This window comes from Molothrus aeneus, chromosome 31, assembly GCF_037042795.1.
Source record: "Molothrus aeneus isolate 106 chromosome 31, BPBGC_Maene_1.0, whole genome shotgun sequence".
Classification (NCBI taxonomy): domain Eukaryota; kingdom Metazoa; phylum Chordata; class Aves; order Passeriformes; family Icteridae; genus Molothrus; species Molothrus aeneus.
The window spans coordinates 2,932,315-2,955,434 of record NC_089676.1 but is presented as its reverse complement, the minus strand read 5'-3'; the positions used below and the strand labels follow the sequence as shown (position 1 = coordinate 2,955,434).

The 23,120-nt window shown below is 52.6% G+C and overlaps 1 protein-coding gene across 2 annotated transcripts; it reads right to left on the bottom strand.

The window, feature by feature from the left end:
• Window positions 1-1,208: 1,208 nt before the first annotated feature.
• On the bottom strand, window positions 1,209-23,104 carry NCSTN (nicastrin). 2 transcript variants are annotated; one of them, XM_066568279.1, is made up of 18 exons: window positions 22,960-23,104; window positions 21,739-21,843; window positions 19,532-19,655; window positions 18,680-18,798; window positions 17,441-17,586; window positions 15,983-16,136; window positions 15,156-15,265; window positions 13,670-13,822; window positions 10,783-10,887; window positions 10,157-10,234; window positions 9,227-9,396; window positions 7,515-7,617; window positions 6,853-6,948; window positions 5,823-5,910; window positions 4,768-4,919; window positions 3,436-3,648; window positions 1,773-1,912; window positions 1,209-1,727 (listed from the first exon to the last, which is right to left on the bottom strand). In XM_066568279.1, exons 1-17 carry the CDS (start codon window positions 23,081-23,083, stop codon window positions 1,790-1,792), a joined length of 2,163 nt encoding a protein of 720 aa, XP_066424376.1. In that variant the 5' UTR covers window positions 23,084-23,104; the 3' UTR covers window positions 1,209-1,727; window positions 1,773-1,789. The 2 variants fall into 2 exon arrangements, with proteins under 2 accessions (XP_066424376.1, XP_066424375.1); XM_066568278.1 differs by having other exon boundaries at window positions 1,209-1,912.
• Window positions 23,105-23,120: the final 16 nt, after the last annotated feature.

The window sequence follows — 23,120 nt, the reverse complement described above, 5'->3', positions numbered from 1 at the left end:
TCCCAAATCCCCATCCCAAATCCCCATCCCAAATCCCCATCCCAAATCCCCATCCCAAGTCCTCATCCCACATCCCCATCCCACACTCCCGAATCCCCTCCCCGCCACCCCGAGGGGATTTTTTGGGATTGTTCCCGGCCCCTCCCGCATCCATCACTCCGAATCCCAAATCCCACACCCCAAATCCACATCCATCACCCCAAACCCCACACTCCCGTCCCAAATCCCAAATCCCACACCCCAAATCCACATCCATCACTTCAAATCCCAAATCCCGAATCCCGAATCCCAAATCCACATCCATCACCCCAAACCCCACATTCCCATCCCAAATCCCGAATCCCAAATCCACATCCATCACCCCAAACCCCACATTCTCATCCCAAATCCCAAATCCCACACCCCAAATCCACATCCATCACTTCAAATCCCAAATCCCGAATCCCGAATCCCGAATCCACATCCATCACCCCAAACCCCACATTCCCGTCCCGATTCCCCTCCCCTCCGCCCCGAGGGGATTTTTTGGGATCGTTCCCGGCGCGGCCGCAGCTGAGGCGGCGGCTCTGGGCGCGATTCCAGCCGGGAATGAGCGGAGCCGTCCCAGCGCTTCCCACCGGGAATTCCGGGCGCTTCTCCCGCCCCGGATCCTCCTGGAATGGGATCGGGGGCTCCAGGCTGATCCCAAAAAGGGAACCGGGATCGGGGCTGCGGATCCCAGAGAAATTCCCGGGAAATTCCCTTCGGGATGGTCCCGGCCCAGCTTTTCCTCCTTTTCCCTGCCGCGATTCCCGCCTGGAATTGCCGGGAATGGGGGATCCCAGCCAGGGATGTGCCCGGACCCCAAAGATCCCAGAGATCCCACGGAGCCGGGAAGGTTCTGCCGGGATTTCGTTCATTCCCAGCCCCGGGAATTCCCGGGATTTTGCTCATTCCCAGTTGCAGCTCCAGGCCCATGATCCCAAATTCCCGGTTAAATATCCCGAATTCCAGGCCCACGATCCCAAATTTTGGCTGCCCAGTCCCCTCCCAGCCTTTGGCTCCTTCCCATCTGTTACCCCAAAAGCTTTTCCCCGTCTGCTCCCCCTTTTCCATGAATTATTTGGGATCCAAATCCCATCCCTCTTATCCAGCCAATCCCAACCCCAAATCCCGAATTTCCCCGGTTCCCAGCGTTTGAGGGGAAAAAAACCTGGAAATAAAAAAGGTTCCTTGGGAATTCCATGGATTTATTTATAATATTTACAAATCCCAGGGGAAAAAGGGGCCTTTTCCATCGGGACATTCCCAGACCCTTTGGAATTTCTCACAATTCCCAAAAAACTCCCTCCCCTTTATCCTTAATTCACCCAGAATTTGGGAAAAGCTCCACCCTGGGAAAGAGGATGGGTCCGGCTGGGAATGCCGGGAAAATTTTGGGAATTTGCCGCTCAGGGCACCGGATCCATCTGGAAATCCCAGGAATTTGGCATTCAGGAATTCTGGGAATTTTTCGCTCAGGGCATCGAATCCAAATGGGAATTTTGGGAATTTCCCACCCAGGGCACCGATCCCACCTGAAATTCTGGGAATTTCCCGGGAACACCTCTGGCGTTTCCAGCTCCAGGGGGGAATTCCCTCCCAAGGCTTTTCCTGGAAATTTTCCTGGAATTTTCCAAGCGGTTTCCCAGAATTTTCCAGGAGGGTTTTCCGGGATTTTCCAGGCGGTTTTTCCCAGATTTTCCAGGAGGGTTTTCTGGGATTTTCTGGGCAGTTTTCCTGAATTTTCCAGGCGGTTTTCCTGGGATTTTCAGTACCCAGAGGAGCCGGGAGGATCCGGGATCCCGAAGAGCAGCGAGGCCTTGGAGTTGATGAGGAAGGTGCAGAGCAGGGACAGGAGCAGCACCAGCACCCCCAGCGCCAGCGTCAGCAGCTGGGGGAAAAACGGGAATTTGGGATATTGGGATATTGGGAATTGGGAATTCGGGGATTTGGGATTGCCCCAGGGCACCCAGGGATCCCTGGGATGTGGATTTGGGATGAGCAGGGATCCCTGGGATGAAGGGGCAGAGCAGGGACAGGAGCAGCGCCAGCGTCAGCAGCTGGGGGAAAAACGGGAATTTGGGATATTGGGATATTGGGAATTCGGGGATTTGGGATATCGGGGATATTGGGAATTGAGGGTTGAGAATTTGGGATATTGGGGATTTGGGATATTGGGGATTTGGGACACTGGGGATTTGGGACATTGGGGATTTGGGATACTGGGGATTTGGGGTTTTTGGGACATTGGGAATTGGGTTCCCCTTGCTCTGTCCCTGTCCCTGTGTCCCCTCCCGGTGTCCCTGTGTCCCTTTGGTGTCCCTGTCCCATCCCAGTCCCTGTGTCCCCTCCCTGTGTCCCCTCAGTGTCCCTCCAATCCCTGTCCCTGTGTCCCTGTCCCCTTGGTGTCCCCTCCCTGTCCCCTCCCTGTGTCCCTGTCCCCATGTCCCTGTGTCCCATCCCCGTGTCCCTTTGGTGTCCCTGTGACCTTGTCCCTGCCACTTCCCTGTGTCCCATCCCTGTCCCTGTGTCCCTGTCCCCATGTCCCCTTGGTGTCCCTGTCCCTGTGTCCCCGTGTCCCCTGGGTGTCCCTGTGTCCGTGTCCCCATATCCCTGTCCCTGTGTCCCCTCAGTGTCCCTGTCTCTTTCTCTGTGTCCCCTGGGTGTCTCTGTGTCCCTGTGTCCCATCCCTGTCCCCATATCCCTGTTCCCTTGGTGTCCCTGTGTCCCTGTGTCCCCTGGGTGTCCCCATGTCCCCTCCCTGTGTCCCTGTCCCCATATCCCTGTCCCCGTGTCCCCTGGGTGTCCCTGTGTCCCCTCCCTGTGTCCCTGTCCCCGTGTCCCCTGGGTGTCCCTGTCCCTGTGTCCCTGTCCCCGTGTCCCCTGGGTGTCCCTGTGTCCCTGCCCCCATATCCCTGTCCCCATATCCCTGTCCCCATATCCCTGTCCCCATGTCCCCTTGGTGTCCCTGTCCCTGTGTCCGTGTCCCTGTGTCCCTGTGTCCCATCCCTGTCCCCATATCCCTGTTCCCTTGGTGTCCCTGTGTCCCTGTGTCCGTGTCCCTGTGTCCCTGTGTCCCATCCCTGTCCCCATATCCCTGTTCCCTTGGTGTCCCTGTGTCCCTGTGTCTCTGTCCCCTGGGTGTCCCCCGGGTGTCCCTGTGTCCCTGTGTCCGTGTTCCTGTGTCCCCTGGGTGTCCCTGTGTCCCATCCCTGTCCCCATATCCCTGTTCCCTTGGTGTCCCTGTGTCCCTGTGTCCGTGTCCCTGTGTCCCTGTGTCCCATCCCTGTCCCCATATCCCTGTCCCCTTGGTGTCCCTGTCCCTGTGTCCCTGTGTCCCCTGGGTGTCCCCATGTCTCCTCCCTGTGTCCCTGTCCCCATATCTCTGTGTCCCCCGGGTGTCCCCCGGGTCACCTCCAGCTCCCTGCTGGCCACCAGGAAGATCCGGGCCCTGATGTCCTTCCAGCGGCTCTCGGTCCAGGTGGAGAATTCCCGGGAATCCCAGCGGCGCAGCTCGAAGGCCGGGGACAGCGCGGGGGACAGACGGACACCGGAGCGGACGCAGCCGGGGACGCGGGACGAGGAATTCCCGTCCAGGGGGCCCTGCACCCACCAGTACTCGTACAGCTGGGAAAACGGGAATGACACAGGGAAAAACGGGAATTACACACAGAGAAATGGGAATTGCAGCTGGGAATGGCACAGGGAAAAACGGGAATGAGAGCTGGGAATGGCACAGGGAAAATGGGAATTACACACAGAGAAACGGGAATGAGAGCCGGGAAAATGGCACAGGGAAAAACGGGAATTACACACAGAGAAACGGGAATTACAGCTGGGAAAATGGCACAGGGAAAAACGGGAATGAGAGCTGGGAAAATGGGAATGACACAGGGAAAAACGGGAATGAGAGCTGGGAAAATGGGAATGACACAGGGAAAAACGGGAATTACACACAGAGAAATGGGAATTACAGCTGGGAATGGCACAGGGAAAAATGGGAATGAGAGCTGGGAATGGCACAGGGGAAATGGGAATGAGAGCTGGGAAAATGGCACAGGGAAAAACGGGAATTACACACAGAGAAATGGGAATGAGAGCTGGGAATGGCACAGGGAAAAATGGGAATTACAGCTGGGAATGATAATGAAAATGGGAATGGCACAGGGGAAAATGGGAATTACACATGGGAAAGTGGGAATGAGAGCTGGGAAAATGGGAATGACACATGGAAAAAACCAAATACCCTTCCCAATCCCGGATCACCTCGGGCAGCGTTCCCGGGGTTTTCCCGGGATTCTGGCACTGCTCCCGTTACCCCAATCCCATGATCCCAATCCCACGATCCCAATCCCGGATCACCTCGGGCAGCGTTCCCGGGGTTTTCCCGGGATTCCGGCACTGCTCCCGTTACCCCAATCCCATGATCCCAATCCCACGATCCCAATCCCGGATCACCTCGGGCAGCGTTCCCGGGGTTTTCCCGGGATTCTGGCACTGCTCCCGTTACCCCAATCCCATGATCCCAATCCCACGATCCCAATCCCGGATCACCTCGGGCAGCGTTCCCGGGGTTTTCCCGGGATTCCGGCACTGCTCCCGTTACCCCAATCCCATGATCCCAATCCCACGATCCCAATCCCGGATCACCTCGGGCAGCGTTCCCGGGGTTTTCCCGGGATTCTGGCACTGCTCCCGTTACCCCAATCCCATGATCCCAATCCCACGATCCCAATCCCGGATCACCTCGGGCAGCGTTCCCGGGGTTTTCCCGGGATTCTGGCACTGCTCCCGGCTCAGGTTGGCGCTGCTCCCGGTCAGGTTCCCCAGCACCGCCTGCAGCAGCTGCGTGGTGTTGGTGGGGCTGGACACGGCCACGTAGTGCTGGGGAAACGGGCCTGGAAACACGGGAAAACACGGGAAAAACGGGAAAAACGGGAATTGCAGCTCCGGGGAATGGGGAAACGGGATTGGAAATGGGAAAAATGGGATTGGGAACGGGAAAAATGGGAATGGGAAAAACGGGATTGGGAACGGGAATTACAGCTCCGGGGAATGGGGAAACGGGATTGGGAACGGGAAAAACGGGAAAAACGGGAATTGCAGCTCCGGGGAATGGGGAAACGGGATTGGGAACGGGAAAAATGGGAAAAATGGGAATTACAGCTCTGGGGAATGGGGAAAATGGGATTGGGAACGGGAAAAATGGGATTGGGAACGGGAAAAACGGGATTGGGAATGGGAATTACAGCTCCGGGGAATGGGAAAATGGGATTTGGAATGGGGAAACTGGGATTGGGAACAGGAAAAATGGGATTGGGAACGGGAAAAATGGGAATGGGAAAAATGGGATTGGGAATGGGAATTATGGGATTGGGAATGGGAAAAACAGCATTGGGAATGGGGAAAATGGGATTGGGAACGGGAAAAATGGGAAAGGGAAAAACGGGAAAAAATGGGATAGGGAATGGGAATTACAGCTCTGGGGAGCAGGAATTCCATCTTAGGAATGGGAAAAATGGGACTGGGAACAGGAATTCCGGCTCTGGAGAATGGGAAAAACGGGATTGAGAATGGGAATCACAGCTGGAAAAACGGGGATTGGAGAGGGGAAAAACAGGAATCGCAGCCAGGAAAGATGGGAATTATAACTGGGAAAAAACGGGAATTAGAGACGGGAAAATGGGAATTACAGGCAGGGAAAAAATGGGGATCCCAGCTCATGGGAATCCCAGCGGGAAAAAGGGGAATTCCAGCCGGGAATCCCATCGGGAAAAGCGGGAACGGGGCCCTCTCCTCACCCAGGATCCCCTTCTGGTCGGGCTTGATCAGGGACTGGAACCAGGAGTTGTTGGAGTTGAGCAGGAACCCATAGAGCAGCCGAGTGACCTGGGGGAAATCCCGGGAAAATGGGGGATCCCGGGAAAATGGGGAATCCCGGGAAAACCGGGGATCCCGGGAAAACCGGGGATCCCGGGAAAATCGGGGAATCCCGGGAAAATCGGGAATTGTGATTCCAGGGATCCCAGGGAAATCGGGGATTCTGATTCCGGGGATTTCTGGGGATTCTGGCTCCAGGGATTTCAGTAAAGAACGGGGACTTCAATTCCAGGGAAACTGGGGATTTTAATCCCACGGACTCCATGAAAATTGGGCATTCCAGGGAAACTGGGGATGCCAGGCCGACTGCGGATTCCCACCGCAGCATTCCCAGCAGGAATTCCCAGCAGAGCATTCCCAGCAGGAATTCCCACCATTCCCAGCAGGAATTCTCACCATTCCCAGCAGGAATTCCCACCACAGCACTCCCAGCAGGAATTCCCATCACTCCCACCATTCCCAGCAGGAATTCCCATCAGGAATTCCCAACACTCTCAGCAGGAATTCCCAACAGGAATTCCTGGCACTCCCACCATTCCCAGCAGGAATTCCCAGCACTCCCATCCTTCCCAGTAGGAACTCCCATCATTCATTCCCATCATCCATTCCCATCATCCATTCCCAGCATTCCCATCATTCCCATCATCCATTCCCATCATCCATTCCCAGCATTCCCATCATTCCAATCATCCATTCCCATCATTCCCAGCATTCATTCCCATCATTCCCATCATTCATTCCCATCATCCATTCCCATCATCCCCATCCATTCCCACCATTCCCATCCATTCCCACCATCCATCCATCCATTCCCACCATCCATTCCCACCATCCATCCATTCCCACCATCCATCCATCCATTCCCACCATCCATCCATTCCCACCATCCATCCATTCCCACCATCCATCCATCCATTCCCACCATCCATCCATTCCCAGCACAATTCCTACCGTTTTCTCCTCTGCCCGGATGCTCTCGGTTCCGTTTCCTCCCCCGGCCAGGGTGAACAGGGCCCGGGCCAGCGCCGTGGCCACCTGGGCCAGGGCCTGCAGAGCCCAACACACCCGGGAATCACGGGAATCCCGGGAATTCCGGGAATCGTGGGAATCCCGGGAATCCCCAGGATCAGCGTCCGGCCCGAAGCTCCCCCGTCCCAACGCTCCCGGGCCCTTCCCGCCCCCATTCCCGGCTTTTCCCTCCTCTCCCCAGTCCCAAATCCCTCGGGATTTATTCCCACCTCTTTTCCAAGCTTTTCTCCCTTTCCCCATTCCCAAATCCCTCCCAGCTCCTTCCCACCTTCTTCCCACTTTTCCCTCCTCCCCAATTCCCATCTCTGCCGGGATCCTGAATCCCAGCAATCCCCTGGATCCCAAATCCCAGATCCCAAACCCCAGGAATCCCCTGGATCCCAGATCCCAAATCCCAGGAATCCCCTGGATCCCAGATCCCAGCAATCCCCTGGATCCCAGATCCCAAACCCCAAGAATTCCTTGGATCCCAACCCCCAGACCCTGAATCTGAAACCCCAGGAATCCCCCGGATCCCAAACCCCAGGAATGCCCGGATCCCAGGAATCCCCAGAATCCCCAGAATCCCGGGAATGCCGCGGGACCTTGGCGGTGTCGGTGACGAAGTCCAGCTGCTCCTCGGGGCTCATTCCCTCGGGATAACGCATCCCGATGCTCTCGGCCGTGTCGTAGATGCTCTGGAAGTACCTGGGAACAAAATCCGGGAAAAACCCGGGATGGGGCCGGAATTCCCATCCTGGATGGAAAACCCCGCTGGAAAAGGGACCTGGGATTCCCCATTCCCGGAGTTTGATGAGGAGAGGTCGGGATTCCGAAGCTTCTCCCGAGGGATTTTCTGGGATCAACGAGGAGGGCTCGGAATTTGCCCCTCCTGCCTGGAATTTTCCAGGCTGCGGTTGGGATTTCAGAGCCCATTCCACGAGCCGGGAAGGGGAAAATTCCCAAAGGATCCAAGGAAAAGATGGGAATTCCGAGGGGTTTTACCGGTTCACTGCCCATCAATGGCTGATCCCGGCCGGAATTCCAAGGGAATTCCAGATTCCCGGGAAAGCCGGGACGGTCCCAAGGGATCCCAGAGCTGGGATTTGGGGTTTTTGGGACTCCCAGAATTCCTTCGGAAAAACCGGACCGGGGTCACGGGGGGTGATCCCAAAAAACAAAACCCCTGGAAGGGGAGGGGGAGCAGCCGGGCAATAATTCCATGGAAAATTCCGGGAGCAGCCTCCGGAAGCGCAGCTGCGGCCCCGGCGCCCGCCGGGCTCGGGGCCAGGAACCTTCTCCCAGAAAACGCCGGAATTTCCTCTCGCCTGTCCGAGCAATTCCCTGCCGCTCTTCCGAGCATTCCCAGGGCTCCCGCCGGGCCGCCATTCCCACGGGAAGGGCCAGATCCCGCTGGAAATCCCGGATGCTCGGGATGGGATTCCTGTGGGGGCCTGCTGGAATTCACGGATTTTACCTGTCCCGGAATTCCCAGAATTCCAGGATATTTTACCTGTTCCAGAATTCCTGGATTCCCTGGGTTTTACCTGTTCTGGAATGCCTGGAATTCCCAGATTTTGTATCTGTTCTGGAATTCCCAGAATTCCTGTGTTGTACCTGTCCCAGAATTCCCGGAATTCCAGGATTTTGTACCTGTTCTGGATTTCCTGGCACTCCTGGATTGTACCTGTCCCACAGCATTCCAGAATTCTACCTGTCCCGGAATTCCTGGAATTCCCAGTTTTACCTGTCCCAGAATTCCTGGAATTCCTGGATTTTACCCGTCCTAGAATTCCCAGATTTACCTGTTCTGGAATTCTCAGGATTCCCAGATTTTACCTGTTCCTGAATTCCCAGATTTACCTGTTCCGGAATTCCTGGCATTCCCAGATATTTGACCGGCCCCAGAATTCCTGGAATTCCCGGCATTCCCAGATTTACCTGTCCCAGAATTCCCAGCATTCCTGGGTTTTACCTGCCCCAGAATTCCCGGCATTCCCAGAATTTACCTGTCCCAGAATTCCCAGATTCACCTTCCTCAGAATTCCCAGATTTACCTGTCCTGGAATTCCCAGAATTCCCAGATTCACCTTCCTCAGAATTCCCAGATTTACCTGTCCTGGAATTCCCAGAATTCCCAGATTTTACCTGTCTCAGAATTCCCGGCATTCCCAAGTTTTACCTGTCCCAGAATTCCTGGCATTCCTGGGTTTTACCTGTCCCAGAATTCCCAGAATTCCCAGGTTTTACCCGTCTCAGAGTTCCCGGCATTCCCAGGTTTTACCCGTCCCGTCATTCCCGGCATTCCCGGCTGTACCTGTTGTGGAACTGGGCCCGGTGGTCGCTCAGCACCACCCCCGGGATGCTCCGGGACCTCAGGAACCTCTGGAATGACGAGGGGGGGAGGGGCTGGGACACCCCCGGCTCCTGCAGGGAAACCCCGGAGCCGGAGCCGGAGCCGCGGAGCGCGGCCAGGAGAGCCTGCACCTGGAAAAACAGCGGGAAAAACAGCGGGAAAAACAGCGGGAAAAACAGCGGGAATGCTGGATCAGCCCGAGGGGTGCTGGGATGCGGCAGCTGGAATCCTGCTGGAAATCCCGGAGTTTTGGCTGGAATATCCACGGAAAATGGGGAGCTTGGGATCGGCCCAGGGAGCTCGTTTGGGATGGAATTCCCACCGGGAATCTGAACTGGACGGAATTCTCACTGGGAATCCGAAGCAGAGGGAATTCCCACTCGGAATTCTCACTGGGAATCCGAAGCAGAGGGAATTCCCACTCGGAATTCTCACTGGGAATCCGAAGCAGAGGGAATTCCCACTGGGAATTCTCACTGGGAAGTTGAACTGGTTGGAATTCTCACTGGGAATTTGGATTGCATGGAATTCCCATTGGGAATTTGAAGCAGATGGAATTCCCACTGGGACTGGTTGGAATTCCCACTGGGAATCTGAACTGGGAATTTGAACTGGATGGGATTCCCACTGGGAATTTGGATTGGATGGAATTCCCATTGGGAATCTGAAACTGAAGGAATTCCCACTGGGAACTGGAAGCAGAGGAAATTCCCGCTGGGAACCTGAGACTCCCTGAAGGATCCTGGATTTTGCTGGGAATATCCCAGGAATTGTGGCAGGGTTTGGGTTTCTGGGAAAGGCTCCGAGCCCGGGATGGGTCCCGGCGAGGGAGGCAGGGAATTCCCAGGGATTCCCTGGGAATGGGGAACATTCCCGGCATTCCAGGCTCACCTGGGATTCCACGGATTGGTTCCGGCGGGAGACGGGATCCGTGTGCATCCAGAGCACGGAATTGTTCCTCAGGGACACCTGGGAAACGGCCAGGGGGGAAATCCGGGGAAAAATCAGGGATGGGGATGGGAATTCCAGGGAAAAATCAGGGATGGGGTGGGAATTCCAGGGAAAAAACAGGGATGGGGTGGGAATTCCAGGGAAAAATCAGGGATGGGGTGGGAATTCCAGGGAAAAATCAGCCCCAGGGGGAAATCCAGGAGAAATCAGGGCTGGGGTGGGAATTCTGGGGAAAACTCAGCCCTGGCGGGGAATTCCAGGGAAAAATTAGAGCTGGGGTGGGATGGGAAGTTCAGGGAAAAAAAAATCAGGCTCTGGGTGGGAATTCTGGGAAAAAAATCAGGGATGGGATGGAAAATTCAGGGAAAATTCAGGGAATCCCAGGGGAAACTTGGGGAATTCTAAGGGAAAACTCAGGGAATTCCAGGGGAAACTTGGTGAAACCCAGGGGAAACTCGGGGAATCCCAAGAGAAACTCAGGGAATTCCCGGGAAAACTCGGGGAATTCCAGGGAAAACTCAGGGAATTCCCAGGAGAGGATCCCTGGAGCGTTCTCCCCTGCGGACCTGGCCCAGCTCCAGGAAGGCCCCGATGTTCTCCAGGCGCACCGGGAATTTCTCCTGCTCCATGTCAAAGACCAGGCGCGAGCTGCCGATGTAATCAAAGGTCTCCTGGAAAAGGGAAATTCCTGGAATTCTGGGTGGGAATGGGGAATGGGGGAAATCGGAGAGGGGAACGGGGAAAGGGGGAAGGGGAAAAAGGGGAAAGGGGAAAGGACAAAGGGGAAATAGAAAAGGGGAAAGGGAAAATGGAAATGGGAAAAAGGGGAAAAGGGAAAGAGAGAAGGGAAAAGGAAAGGGGGAAGGGGAAAAGGGAAAATGGGAAAAGGGAAAATGAGAAAGGGGGAAAAGGACAAAAAGGATAAAGGGGAAAAGGGAAAGGGAAAAGGGGAATGGGGAAAAGGGAAAAGGGGAAAAGAAAAAGGGGAAAGAGAGAAGGGAAAAGGAAAAGGAAAGGGGGAAAAGGGAAAATGGGAAAAGGATAAAGGGGAAAAGGGAAAGGGGAAATGGGAATGGGGAAAAGGGAAAAGGGGAAAAGGGGAAAAGGGGAAAAAGGAAAGGAGAAAGAGAGAAGGGAAAAGGAGAAGGGAAAGAAGGAAAAGGGAAAAAGGGGAAAGGGAAAAGGAAAGGGGAGGGGGAAAAGGGAAAATGGGAAAGGGGGAAATGGACAAAGAGGAAAAGGATAAAGGGGAAAAAGGAAAGGGAAAATGGGAATGGGGAAAAGGGAAAAGGGAAAAAGGGAAAAGGGGAAAAGGGAAAGGAGAAAGAGAGAAGGGAAAGGGAGAAGGGAAAGAGGGAAAAGGGAAACAGAGGAAAAGGAAAATAGAAAAAGGGAAATGGAAAAGGAAAAGGAAAAGGGGAAAGGAAGGAAATTCCAAGAAATGAAAGGAAAAGAAATGGAAAAGAAAGAAAGAGAATGGAGAGAAGGGAAAAAACCCCAAAACCAGAGCCAAGGCCACCCAAAACCCCAGGAAAATCCCAAGGGCTGGGATTGTTCTCAAGGACTCAGGGCTGGGATCCCGAGGATTTGGGGATGGATCCCATGGAATCCTGGGCTGGATCCATGGAATCCTGGGCTGGATCCCTGGAATCCTGGGCTGGATCCATGGAATCCTGGGCTGGATCCCTGGAATCCTGGGCTGGATCCATGGAACCCTGGGCTGGATCCCTGGAATCCTGGGCTGGATCCATGGAATCCTGGGCTGGATCCCATGGAATCCTGGGCTGGATCCATGGAATCCTGGGCTGGATCCCCTGGAATCCTGGGCTGGATCCATGGAATCCTGGGCTGGATCCCATGGAATCCTGGGCTGGATCCCATGGAATCCTGGGCTGGATCCATGGAATTGTGGGCTGGATCCCTGGAATTCTGGGCTGGATCCATGGAACCCTGGGCTGGATCCCATGGAACCCTGGGCTGGATTCCATGGGATCCTGGGCTGGATCCCTGGAATCCTGGGCTGGATCCCATGGGATCCTGGGCTGGATTCCATGGAATCCTGGGCTGGATCCATGGAATCCTGGGCTGGATCCCTGGAATCCTGGGCTGGATCCCTGGAATCCTGGGCTGGATCCCATGGAACCCTGGGCTGGATCCATGGAATCCTGGGCTGGATCCCATGGAATCCTGGGCTGGATCCCATGGAACCCTGGGCTGGATCCCTGGAATCCTGGGCTGGATCCCTGGAATCCTGGGCTGGATCCCTGGAATCCTGGGCTGGATCCATGGAACCCTGGGCTGGATCCCATGGAATCCTGGGCTGGATCCATGGAATTGTGGGCTGGATCCCTGGAATCCTGGGCTGGATCCCTGGAATTCTGGGCTGGATCCCATGGAACCCTGGGCTGGATCCATGGAATCCTGGGCTGGATCCCATGGAATCCTGGGCTGGATCCATGGAATCCTGGGCTGGATCCATGGAATTCTGGGCTGGATCCCTGGAATCCTGGGCTGGATCCCTGGAATCCTGGGCTGGATCCACGGAATCCTGGGCTGGATCCCTGGAACCCTGGGCTGGATCCATTGAATCCTGGGCTGGATCCATGGAATCCTGGGCTGGATCCATGGAATTCTGGACTGGATCCCTGGAATCCTGGGCTGGATCCATGGAACCCTGGGCTGGATCCCATGGAATCCTGGGCTGGATCCCATGGAATCCTGGGCTGGATCCATGGAATCCTGGGCTGGATCCCATGGAATCCTGGGCTGGATCCATGGAATCCTGGGCTGGATCCCATGGGATCCTGGGCTGGATTCCATGGAATCCTGGGCTGGATCCATTGAATCCTGGGCTGGATCCCATGGAATCCTGGGCTGGATCCATGGAATTGTGGGCTGGATCCCTGGAATTCTGGACTGGATCCCATGGAATCCTGGGCTGGATCCATGGAACCCTGGGCTGGATCCCTGGAATTCTGGACTGGATCCCATGGAATCCTGGGCTGGATCCCTGGAACCCTGGGCTGGATCCCATGGGATCCTGGGCTGGATCCATGGAATCCTGGGCTGGATCCCATGGAATCCTGGGCTGGATCCATGGGATCCTGGGCTGGATCCATGGAATTGTGGGCTGGATCCCTGGAATTCTGGGCTGGATCCCTGGAATCCTGGGCTGGATCCATGGAATCCTGGGCTGGATCCTGAGGATCTGGGGCTGGATCCCATGGAACCCTGGGCTGGATCCCTGGAATCCTGGGCTGGATCCATGGAACCCTGGGCTGGATCCATGGAATCCTGGGCTGGATCCATGGAATCCTGGGCTGGATCCATGGAATCCTGGGCTGGATCCCTGGAATCCTGGGCTGGATCCCATGGAATCCTGGGCTGGATCCCTGGAATCCTGGGCTGGATCCATGGAATCCTGGGCTGGATCCCTGGAATCCCGGCTCTCACCCCCTGGAAGAAGACGAAGAGGACGTTCCTGGGCAGGCTCTGGGCGCCGGGGGCCCCGTGCAGGGCCTGGGCAGCCGCCAGCAGCGCCACGAAGGAGCCGACGGCGGCCTCGGCACCCGGGGCCACGTTCCAGAAAAACGAGTGGCTGTCCACCTGGAAAACAGGGAAAAATGACGGGAATGGGACAGGAAAATGATGGGAATGTTCCAGAAAAACGAGTGGCTGTCCACCTGGAAAACAGGGAAAAATGACGGGAATGGGACAGGAAAATGATGGGAATGTTCCAGAAAAACGAGTGGCTGTCCACCTGAAAAATGGGAAAAATGATGGGAATAGGACAGGGAAAGGAGCGGCTGTCCACCTGGAAAATGGGAAAAAATAATGGGAATTTTCCAGAAAAATGAGTGGCTGTCCACCTGGAAAACAGGGAAAAATGATGGGAATGGGACAGGAAACACGAGTGGCTGTCCACCTGGAAAATGGGAAAAATGATGGGAATTTTCCAGAAAAACGAGCGGCTGTCCACCTGGGAAACAGGGAAAAATGATGGGAATGTTCCAGAAAAACGGGAATGGGACAGGAAAACGAGTGGGATCCCATGGGATTTTCATGTGATTTTTCTGGGATTTTCCTCCAGATTTTCCCAGGGATTTTCAAAGGATTTTTCCAGGATTTTCCCATGGATTTTTCCCGGGATTTCTCCATGATTTTTCCGAGGATTTTCCCAGACATGTGCCCAGGGTTTTCATAGAGATGTTCCCAGGATTTCCCCAGAAACGTTCCGAGGATTTTCCCCACAATTTCCCCACGATTTCCTCACGATTTTCCCCAGGATTTTCCCCAGATTTCCTCACAATTTTTCCCGGATTTTCCCCACAATTTCCCCACAATTTTCCCCACAATTTCCCCAGGATTTTCCCCAGGATCTCCTCACAATTTTTCCCAGATTTTCCCCACAATTTCCCCAGGATTTTCCCACAATTTCCCCCACAATTTCCCCATGATTTTCCCCAGATTTCCTCACAATTTCCCCAGGATTTTCCCCACAATTTCCCCATGATTTTCCCCAGATTTTCCCACAATTTCCCCCACAATTTCCCCAGGATTTCCCCAGGATTTCCCACAATTTTTCCCGCATTTTCCCCACAATTTCCCCAGGATTTTCCCACAATTTTTCCCGGATTTTCCCCACAATTTCCCCAGGATTTTCCCACAATTTTTCCCGGATTTTTCCCACAATTTCCCCAGGATTTCCCCACAATTTTTCCCGGATTTTCCCCACAATTTCCCCATGATTTTTCCCAGATTTTTCCACAATTTCCCCCCAATTTCCCCACGATTTTCCCCACAATTTCCCCACGATTTTCCCCAGATTTTCCCACAATTTTTCCCAGATTTTCCCCACAATTTTTCCCGGATTTTTCCCCAGATTTCCCCACAATTTTTCCCGGATTTCCCCCAGGATTCCCCCAGGATCTCCCCTCACCCTGGTGGCCGCCAGCACCACGCGCTGCTCCGGCTGCAGCCGCCCCGAGGCGTTGATGGGCTGCAGGGAGCTCCAGACGTTGAAATCCAGCAGGGGATCACAGACGATCTCTGGGAACGGGAAAACATTCCAGGGGTTGGGAAAACTCCGGGGGAAAAAAACCCGGGAAATCCTGCTAAAAATGGGATTTCTGTGGGAGTTTTTATGGAAGAAATGAAAGGGATTGGTGGGATTCAGATGTTGGAATTTCCAGGATTTCCCCTGGGTTCTCCCAGGATTTCCTGGGACTCTCCCAGGATCTTCTCACGATTTTCCCAAGGTTTTCCCAGGATTTTCCGGGGATTTCCCCAGAATTTTCCCAGGACTCTCCCAGGATTTCCTCAGCGTTTTCCTGGGATTTCCCCACTGTTTCCCCCAGGATTTCCCTGGGATTCTCCTGTAATTTCCCCAGGGTTTCCCAGGACTCTGCCAGGATTTGCCCAGGATTTTCTTGGGTTTTTCCCTGGATTCCCCTCAGGATTTCCCATGATTTTCCCAGAATTTCCCTGGGATTTCCCTGTGTTTTTCCCAGAATTTCCCTGGGATTTCCCTGTATTTTCCCCAGGATTTCCCCAAGGTTTCTCCCATGTTTTTCTCAGATTCCCCCAGGATTTGGGCCGCTGACCTGGGCTGAGGCTGCAGCCCCATTGCAGCCCCATTGCAGCAGCCCCATTGCAGCCCCATTGCAGCACTGACCTGGGTTGATGCTGAAGGCGCTCTGCAGCCCCAGTGCAGCCCCATTGCAGCCCCAATGCAGCCCCATTGCAGCAGCCCCATGCAGCACTGACCTGGGTTGATGCTGAAGGCGCTCTGCAGCGAGCTGCGGCGCATGCAGGTGACGGTGCTGGCGGCAGCGTGCATGTGGGACTGCAGCTGCATGGCGCAGAGCGGGAACTGCGGCGCCGAGCCCGGCGCGCCGGGCACGTTGTGGGCGCGGAAGCACTGCAGCACAAACACAGCGCGCGGCTTTCCATGGGGGTTTTAAAAACTTCTGGCATTTTTTTCTGGGTTTTTTAATGGGTTTTTAATGGAATTTTAATGGATTTTAATGGAATTTTAATGGAATTTTAAAGATTTTTGATGGATTTTTTTTTTAAGATTTATTAATGGATTTTTGATAGCTTCCATCTGGTTTTATTTTTAATTTTTTTTTTTAAGGATTTTTTTTTTTTTAATTTTTTAAAGGATTTTTAAAGGGTACTTTGTGGTATTTTACAGCTTCTTTAAAGTTTTTATTGTTTTTTTTTTTTTTTACAGATTTTTCCCACCATTTTAAAGATTTTTGGTGGATTCTTAAAGGGATTTTTGGTGGATTCCTTACAATTCTTTGAAATGGATTTTTAAAAGAATCATAAGACACTTATTTTGTTTTTTAAGGTGAGTTCTTACTGGTTTTATGGTTTTTTTAATGGGCTTTTTGAGAATATTGTGCATTTTTAGGAAACTATTAGGGAGTCTTTCATGAATCTTCAGTTTTTTAAGAACAAATTTCCAATGGATTTTTATGGATTTTAATGAATTTTCAGTAGACTTTTATGGATTTAATGGGTTTTAATGAATTTTCAATGAATTTTAATGGATTTAATGGATTTAATAGATTTTAATGGGTTTCCAATGGACTTCTATGAATTTTAATGAATTTTCAAAGGATTTTAATGGATTTAAAGGATTTTGATGAATTTTCAATGGATTTAATGGATTTTAATGAATTTTCAATGGATTTTTAATGTTTTAATGGATTTTAATGAATTTTCAATGGACTTTTAAGGTTTTAATGCATTTTAATAAATTTTCAATGGACTTCCACAGATTGAATGAATTTCAATGAATTTTCAATGGATTTTTAAGGTTTTAATGCATTTCAACAAATTTTCAATGGACTTCTACAGATTGAATGAATTTTAATGAATTTTCAACGGATTTTTAAGGTTTTAATGCATTTTAATAAATTTTCAATGGGCTTCTACAGATTGAATGAATTCTAATGAATTTTCAATAGACTTTTAAGGTTTCAAGGCATTTTAATAAATTTTCAAAGGATTTTTAACGGCTTTAAATGATTTTTAATTTGATTTTACCGAATTTGAATGACTTTCCAATGGATTTTCAATGGGCTTTTGTGGATTTAATGAACTTCCAACGGGTTTTTATGGATTCAAATGACTTTTAACTGGATTTTAAGGAATTTCCAAGGGACTGTAACAGATTTTTAAGGTATTTTTTTTCCCACCCCGTGCCTCCCTCACCTCTTTGATGAGCTGGGTCTCGTTGGCGTCCTGCAGCAGGAAAATGGGGAAGGGAAAATCCTCGTAGGAGATCCCGGAGCCGCCCGGGTTCCACTCGGAGCCGTTGCAGTGAGCGAACTGAGGGCCATAGGAGTCTGAGTAAACGCCTGAAAAATGGGGGAAAAACGGTGAAAAATGGGCAAAATCTGGGCAAGAACTGTGGGCCGCAGGTGTCTGAATAAACAGCTGAAAAATGGGGAAAAACAGAGAAAAATGGGCAAAAACTGGGCAAGAACTGTGGGCCACAGGTGTCTGAATAAACAGCTGAAAAATGGGGGGAAAATGGTGAAAAATGGGCAAAAACTGGGCAAGAACTGTGGGCCATAGGAGTCTGAATAAACGCCTGAAAAATGGGGGAAAAACGGTGAAAAATGGGCAAAAACTGGGCAAGAACTGAGAGCCGCAGGTGTCTGAATAAACGCCTGAAAAATGGGGGAAAAACGGTGAAAAATGGGCAAAATCTGGGCAAGAACTGTGGGACACCAGTGTCTGAATAAACAGCTGAAAAATGGGGGAAAAATGGTGAAAAATGGGCAAAAACTGGGCAAGAACTGCAGGCCATAGGAGTCTGAATAAACAGCTGAAAAATGGGGATAAAACAGAGAAAAATGGGCAAAAACTGGGCAAGAACTGTGGGACACCAGTGTCTGAATAAACAGCTGAAAAATGGGGGAAAATGGTGAAAAATGGGTAAAAATTGGGCAAGAACTGTGGGCCATAGGTGTCTGAGTAAATGCCTGAAAAATGGGGGAAAAACAGAGAAAATGGGTAAAAATTGGGCAAGAACTGCATGCCATAGGTGTCTGAATAAACAGCTGAAAAATGGGGGAAAAACAGAGAAAAATGGGTAAAAACTGGGCAAGAACTGTGGGCCGCAGGTGTCAGAGTAAACACCTGAAAAATGGGGATAAAACAGGGGGAAAATGGAAAAAAAAAGGGAAAAAAGGTGAAAAATTTGAACAGTGAAAAAAATGGGATAAAATGAGGAAAAGCAGGGGGAAAATGCGGGGAGAAAATGGGGAAAAACAGGGGAAAAACAGGGGGAAAACCCAAGGAAAAAACGGAAGAAAAATGCGAAGAAACCAGGGAAATGGAGGAAAAAAAAGGGAAAAAAAAGGGGGAAAAAAAGGGGAAAAAAAGGGGAAAAAAAGGGGGAAAAAAGGGGGAAAGCCAGGGGGAAAAGTTTGGGATTTTGCTCACCAAATCCATCGTTGGGACACTTCAATCCCGGGGAAAATCCCTGGGAAGGGGCGGGAGAGGCAGCGGCCACGGCCAGGCCTGAAATCCGGGAGGTTCCTTTCAGCTGCATCAAAATCTCCCTGGAAATGGGGAAAAAGGGCTGGAATTTGGGATTTATCCAGAGAAAAGTGAAATCCAGGGATAAATCAAGGAAATGAAGGAAAAAATGCCAAGATTTTTATCTTGGGAGGGCCCAAAACGGTGGAAAACCGACAAGGTTGGAAATTCCCCTCAGGTGCAGCAAAACCTCCCTGGAAATGGGGAAACAAGGCTGGAATTTGGGATTTATCCATAAGGAATTGAAATCTGGGGATAAATCAAGGCAATGAGGAAAAAAGCCCAGGAATTTTATTTTGTGAGGGCCCGAAATGGTGGAAAACCACCAAGGCCGGAAATCCTGGAAATTCCCTCAGGTGCAGCAAGACCTCCCTGGAAAAAAGGAAAAAAGGGCTGGAATTTGGGATTTATCCATAAGGAATTGAAATCTGGGGATAAACCTAGAAAATAATGGAAAATCCCTTGGAAAATGGCCTAAAATGAGGGAAAAATCAACAGGGAGAAACTTCCAGCCACATCTTTCCTGCTTTTCCCAGGAAAAGGAGCCCCAAGTCCATCCCAAGGTTTATTTTCCATGTTTTTGTAAAACCATGGATCAGTATTCCATGGATGTGAGAATCCAATCCCACTAAAGGAAAAGAGCAGGAAAGGCGAAGTTCAGCAAGGACAACATCCCTGAACCCCAGGAACGCCCGGAGCGCCTGGAAAAGGGGATTTGATCCGGAATTTTGGCGCTCCCGATGCCGGAATTCCCACCTGGAGAAGAGCTTCCCGTCCAGCAGGATCATGTAGGGCGGGTGGGGGCCCTTGGACAGGGCCCACTCCAGGTCCTGCTCCTGCTCCACCACGTGGATCACGCCCGTGTCCCCGCTCAGCGAGGCTGGGGACGGAAAATCGGGATCAGAGCCCCGGGATTCCCGGGATTCCCAGGAAAAATCCGTGGGTTCCCGTGGAATACTAGGGGAGCAGGGTGAGGGAGAGCTGTGGATTAGAAATGTGGGATTTGTCCCCTCAGAATTCCCAAAATTCTCTGGAAAACCAAGGCAGAGAGCTGAGGAATGTAGGGAAGAGCTGTGGAGTGGAAATGTGGGATTTGTCCCCTCAGAATTCCCAAAATTCCCACAAAAAAATCCATGGATTCCCATGGAATAGCAGGGGAGCGGGGTGAGGGAGAGCTGTGGGGTGGAAATGTGGGATTTGTCCCCTCAGAATTCCCAAAATTCTCTGGAAAACCAAGGCAGAGAGCTGAGGAATTCAGGGAAGAGCTGTGGAGTGGAAATGTGGGATTTGTACCCTCAGGATTCCAGGAATTCCAACAAAAAATCCATGGATTCCTATGGAATAGCAGGGGAGTGGGGTGAGGGAGAGCTGTGGGGTGGAAATGTGGGATTTGTCCCCTCAGAATTCCCAAAATTCCCTGGAAAAGATGAGCAGGAGGATGAGGGTTTTAGGGAAGGGCTGTGGGGTGGAAATGTGGGATTTGTCCCCTCAGAATTCCCAAAATTCCCACAAAAAATCCATGGATTCCCATGGAATAGCAGGGGAGTGGGGTGAGGGAGAGCTGTGGGGTGGAAATTCAGGATTTGTCCCCTCAGGATTCCAGGAATTCCAACAAAAAAATCCATGGATTCCCATGGAATAGCAGGGGAGCGGGGTGAGGGAGAGCTGTGGGGTGGAAATGTGGGATTTGTCCCCTCAGAATTCCCAAAATTCCCACAAAAAATCCATGGATTCCCATGGAATAGCAGGGGAGCCGGATGAGGGAGAGCTGTGGAGTGGAAATGTGGGATTTGTCCCCTCAGGATTCCAGGGAATGCCACAAAAAATCCGAGGATTCCCATGGAACACCATGGCAGGAGGATGAGGGGTTGAGGGGAAGAGCTGTGGGGTGGAAATTCGGGATTTGTCCCCTCAGGATTCCCAGGAAAAGCAGGGGAAGGGGATGAGGGTTTTAGGGAAGAGACGCAGGGTGGAAATGTGGGATTTGTCCCCTCAGAATTCCCAAAATTCCCTGGAAAAGATGAGCAGGAGGATGAGGGTTTTAGGGAAGGGCTGTGGATTGGAAATGTGGGATTTGTCCCCGCAGAATTCCCAAAATTCCCATGAAAAACCCATGGATTCCCATGGAATAGCAGGGGAGCGGGGTGAGGGAGAGCTGTGGGGTGGAAATGTGGGATTTGTCCCCTCAGAATTCCCAAAATTCCCACGAAAAATCCATGGATTCCCATGGAATAGCATGGGAGCGGGGTGAGGGGCTGAGGGCGAGAGCTGTGGGGTGGAAATTTGGGAATCATCCCCTCAGAATTCCCAGGAAAAGCAGGGCAGGGGGATGAGCGATTTAGGAAAGAGCTGTGGGGTGGAAATGTGGGATTTGACCCCTCAGGATTCCCAAAATTCCCTGGAAGAGCAGGGCAGGGAGCTGAGGGGCTCTGACCCTGCCAGCATCACCGGGAGGCTCCCTCAGACACCCCCAGCATTCCCAAAGCCCCAGGAATTCCCAGGAATTCCAGAATTCCTCACACTGGCAGCTGATCCTGTGCATGGCACGCAGCACCCCCAGCATTCCCAGATTTCCCAAATTCCCAAATTCCCAGAATTCCCAGAATTCTGCTCACACTGGCAGCCGATTTGGTACATGGCACGTAGCACCCCCAGCACTCCCAGATTTCCCAGAATTCCCAAAATTCCCAGAATTCTGCTCACACTGGCAGCCGATCTGGTGCGTGGCAACGTAGCACCCCCAGATTTCTCTAAATTCCCAAATTCCCAGAATTCTGCTCACACTGGCAGCTGATTTGGTACATGGCACGCAGCACCCCCAGCAATCCCAGCATTCCTAAATTTCCAGAAGTTCCCAGAATTCCCAGGATCTCTCACACAGGCAGGGAGGCTCCCTCACACCCCCAGCGTTCCCAGATCCTCCTGGAATTCCCGGGATTCCCGGGATTCCCAGGATATCTCACACTGGCAGCCGATCTGGTGGGTGGCGTTGAGCAGGCGCACGCAGGGCGCTGTGTGGTTCAGGGCGATGTAAATCTTCCTGTGCACGGAATTGCCCTGGCAGGAACCTGGGGGTGGCACGGGAAAAACGGGATCAAAACCGGGATCAAAAACGGGAAAAACGGGATCAAAAACGGGAAAAACGGGAGCAGGGGCTGGGAACGGGGCAGGGAAACACCGGGAGCAGAGACTGGGAATGGCATGGGAAAAACGGGGTCAAAACCGGGAAAAACGGGATCAAAACCGGGATCAAAACCGGGAAAAACGGGATCAGGGGCTGGGAACGGGGCAGGGAAACACCGGGAGCAGAGACTGGGAATGGCACGGGAAAAATGGGATCATGGACTGGGAATGACTGGGATCAAAACCTGGGAATGGCATGGGACAAATGGGATCAGGGACTGGGATTAGAGACTGGGAAAAACCGGGATCAAAACCCAGGAATGACACGGGAAAATCTGGGATCAGACACTGGGAATGACCGAGATCAAAACGTGGGAATGACTGGCATCAAAACCTGGGAATGACTGGGATCAAAACCTGGGAATGACTGGGATCAAAACCTGGGAATGGCATGGGACAAATGGGATCAGGGACTGGGAATGACCGAGATCAAAACCTGGCAATGGAACAGGGAAAAACGGGATCAAAAGCCAGGAATGGCACAGGATAAACGGGATCAGAACCTGGGAATGGGCTGGGGCAAATGGGACTAAGGACTGGGATGAGGGACTGGGAAAAATTGGGATCAGAAACTGGGAATGTCACAGGAAAAACCAGGATCAAAACCTGGGAATGGGGCTGGGAAAGACCGGGATCAGAGACTGGGAACGGGCTGGGAAAAACGGGATCATAAACTGGGAATGGGCTGGGGAAACAGCAGGAATGGGGCAGGGAAACAGGGGAAGAGACCCTTGCCTGGGGGTTTAACCCCAAAACCTGGGAATGGGCTGGGAAAAGGAAAAGGGAACGGAGCCAGGGACACAGGGACCCCAAAAGGGGCACTGGGGACCACAAAAGGGACACTAGGGACCCCAAAGAGGAAACTGGGGACCCCAAAAGGGGGAACTGGGGACCCCAAAAGGGGAATTGGGGACCCCAAAAGCGCCCTCGGGAGGCCTCGCCCCCTCCGCTCCTCTCAGGAGCCCCCAGGCCGCCCCTCCCCGCTCCCCCTCAGGCCTCACCCGCCGCCAGCGCGGCCACGAGCAGCGCGCGGAGCACCCCCAGGGAATTCCGGAGCGTTCCCATGGAATTCCGGGCCGTTACCGGGGCCATTCCCAGGGAATCCCGGCCCGGCCCGGCCGCCATCACCGCCCGCGGCCACTCCACTTCCGCCATCCGGCGG

Excerpts from the sequence above, each read along its gene's own strand:
- NCSTN (XM_066568278.1), bottom strand. The coding sequence starts at position 23,083 with ATGGCGGCCGGGCCGGGCCGGGATTCCCTGGGAATGGCCCCGGTAACG. Across the intron at positions 6,949-7,514 it reads TCGTCACCGACACCGCCAAG|GCCCTGGCCCAGGTGGCCAC; the intron begins GTCCCGCGGCAT and ends TGGGCTCTGCAG. Across the intron at positions 1,913-3,435 it reads TGGCCAGCAGGGAGCTGGAG|CTGCTGACGCTGGCGCTGGG; the intron begins GTGACCCGGGGG and ends TTTTTCCCCCAG.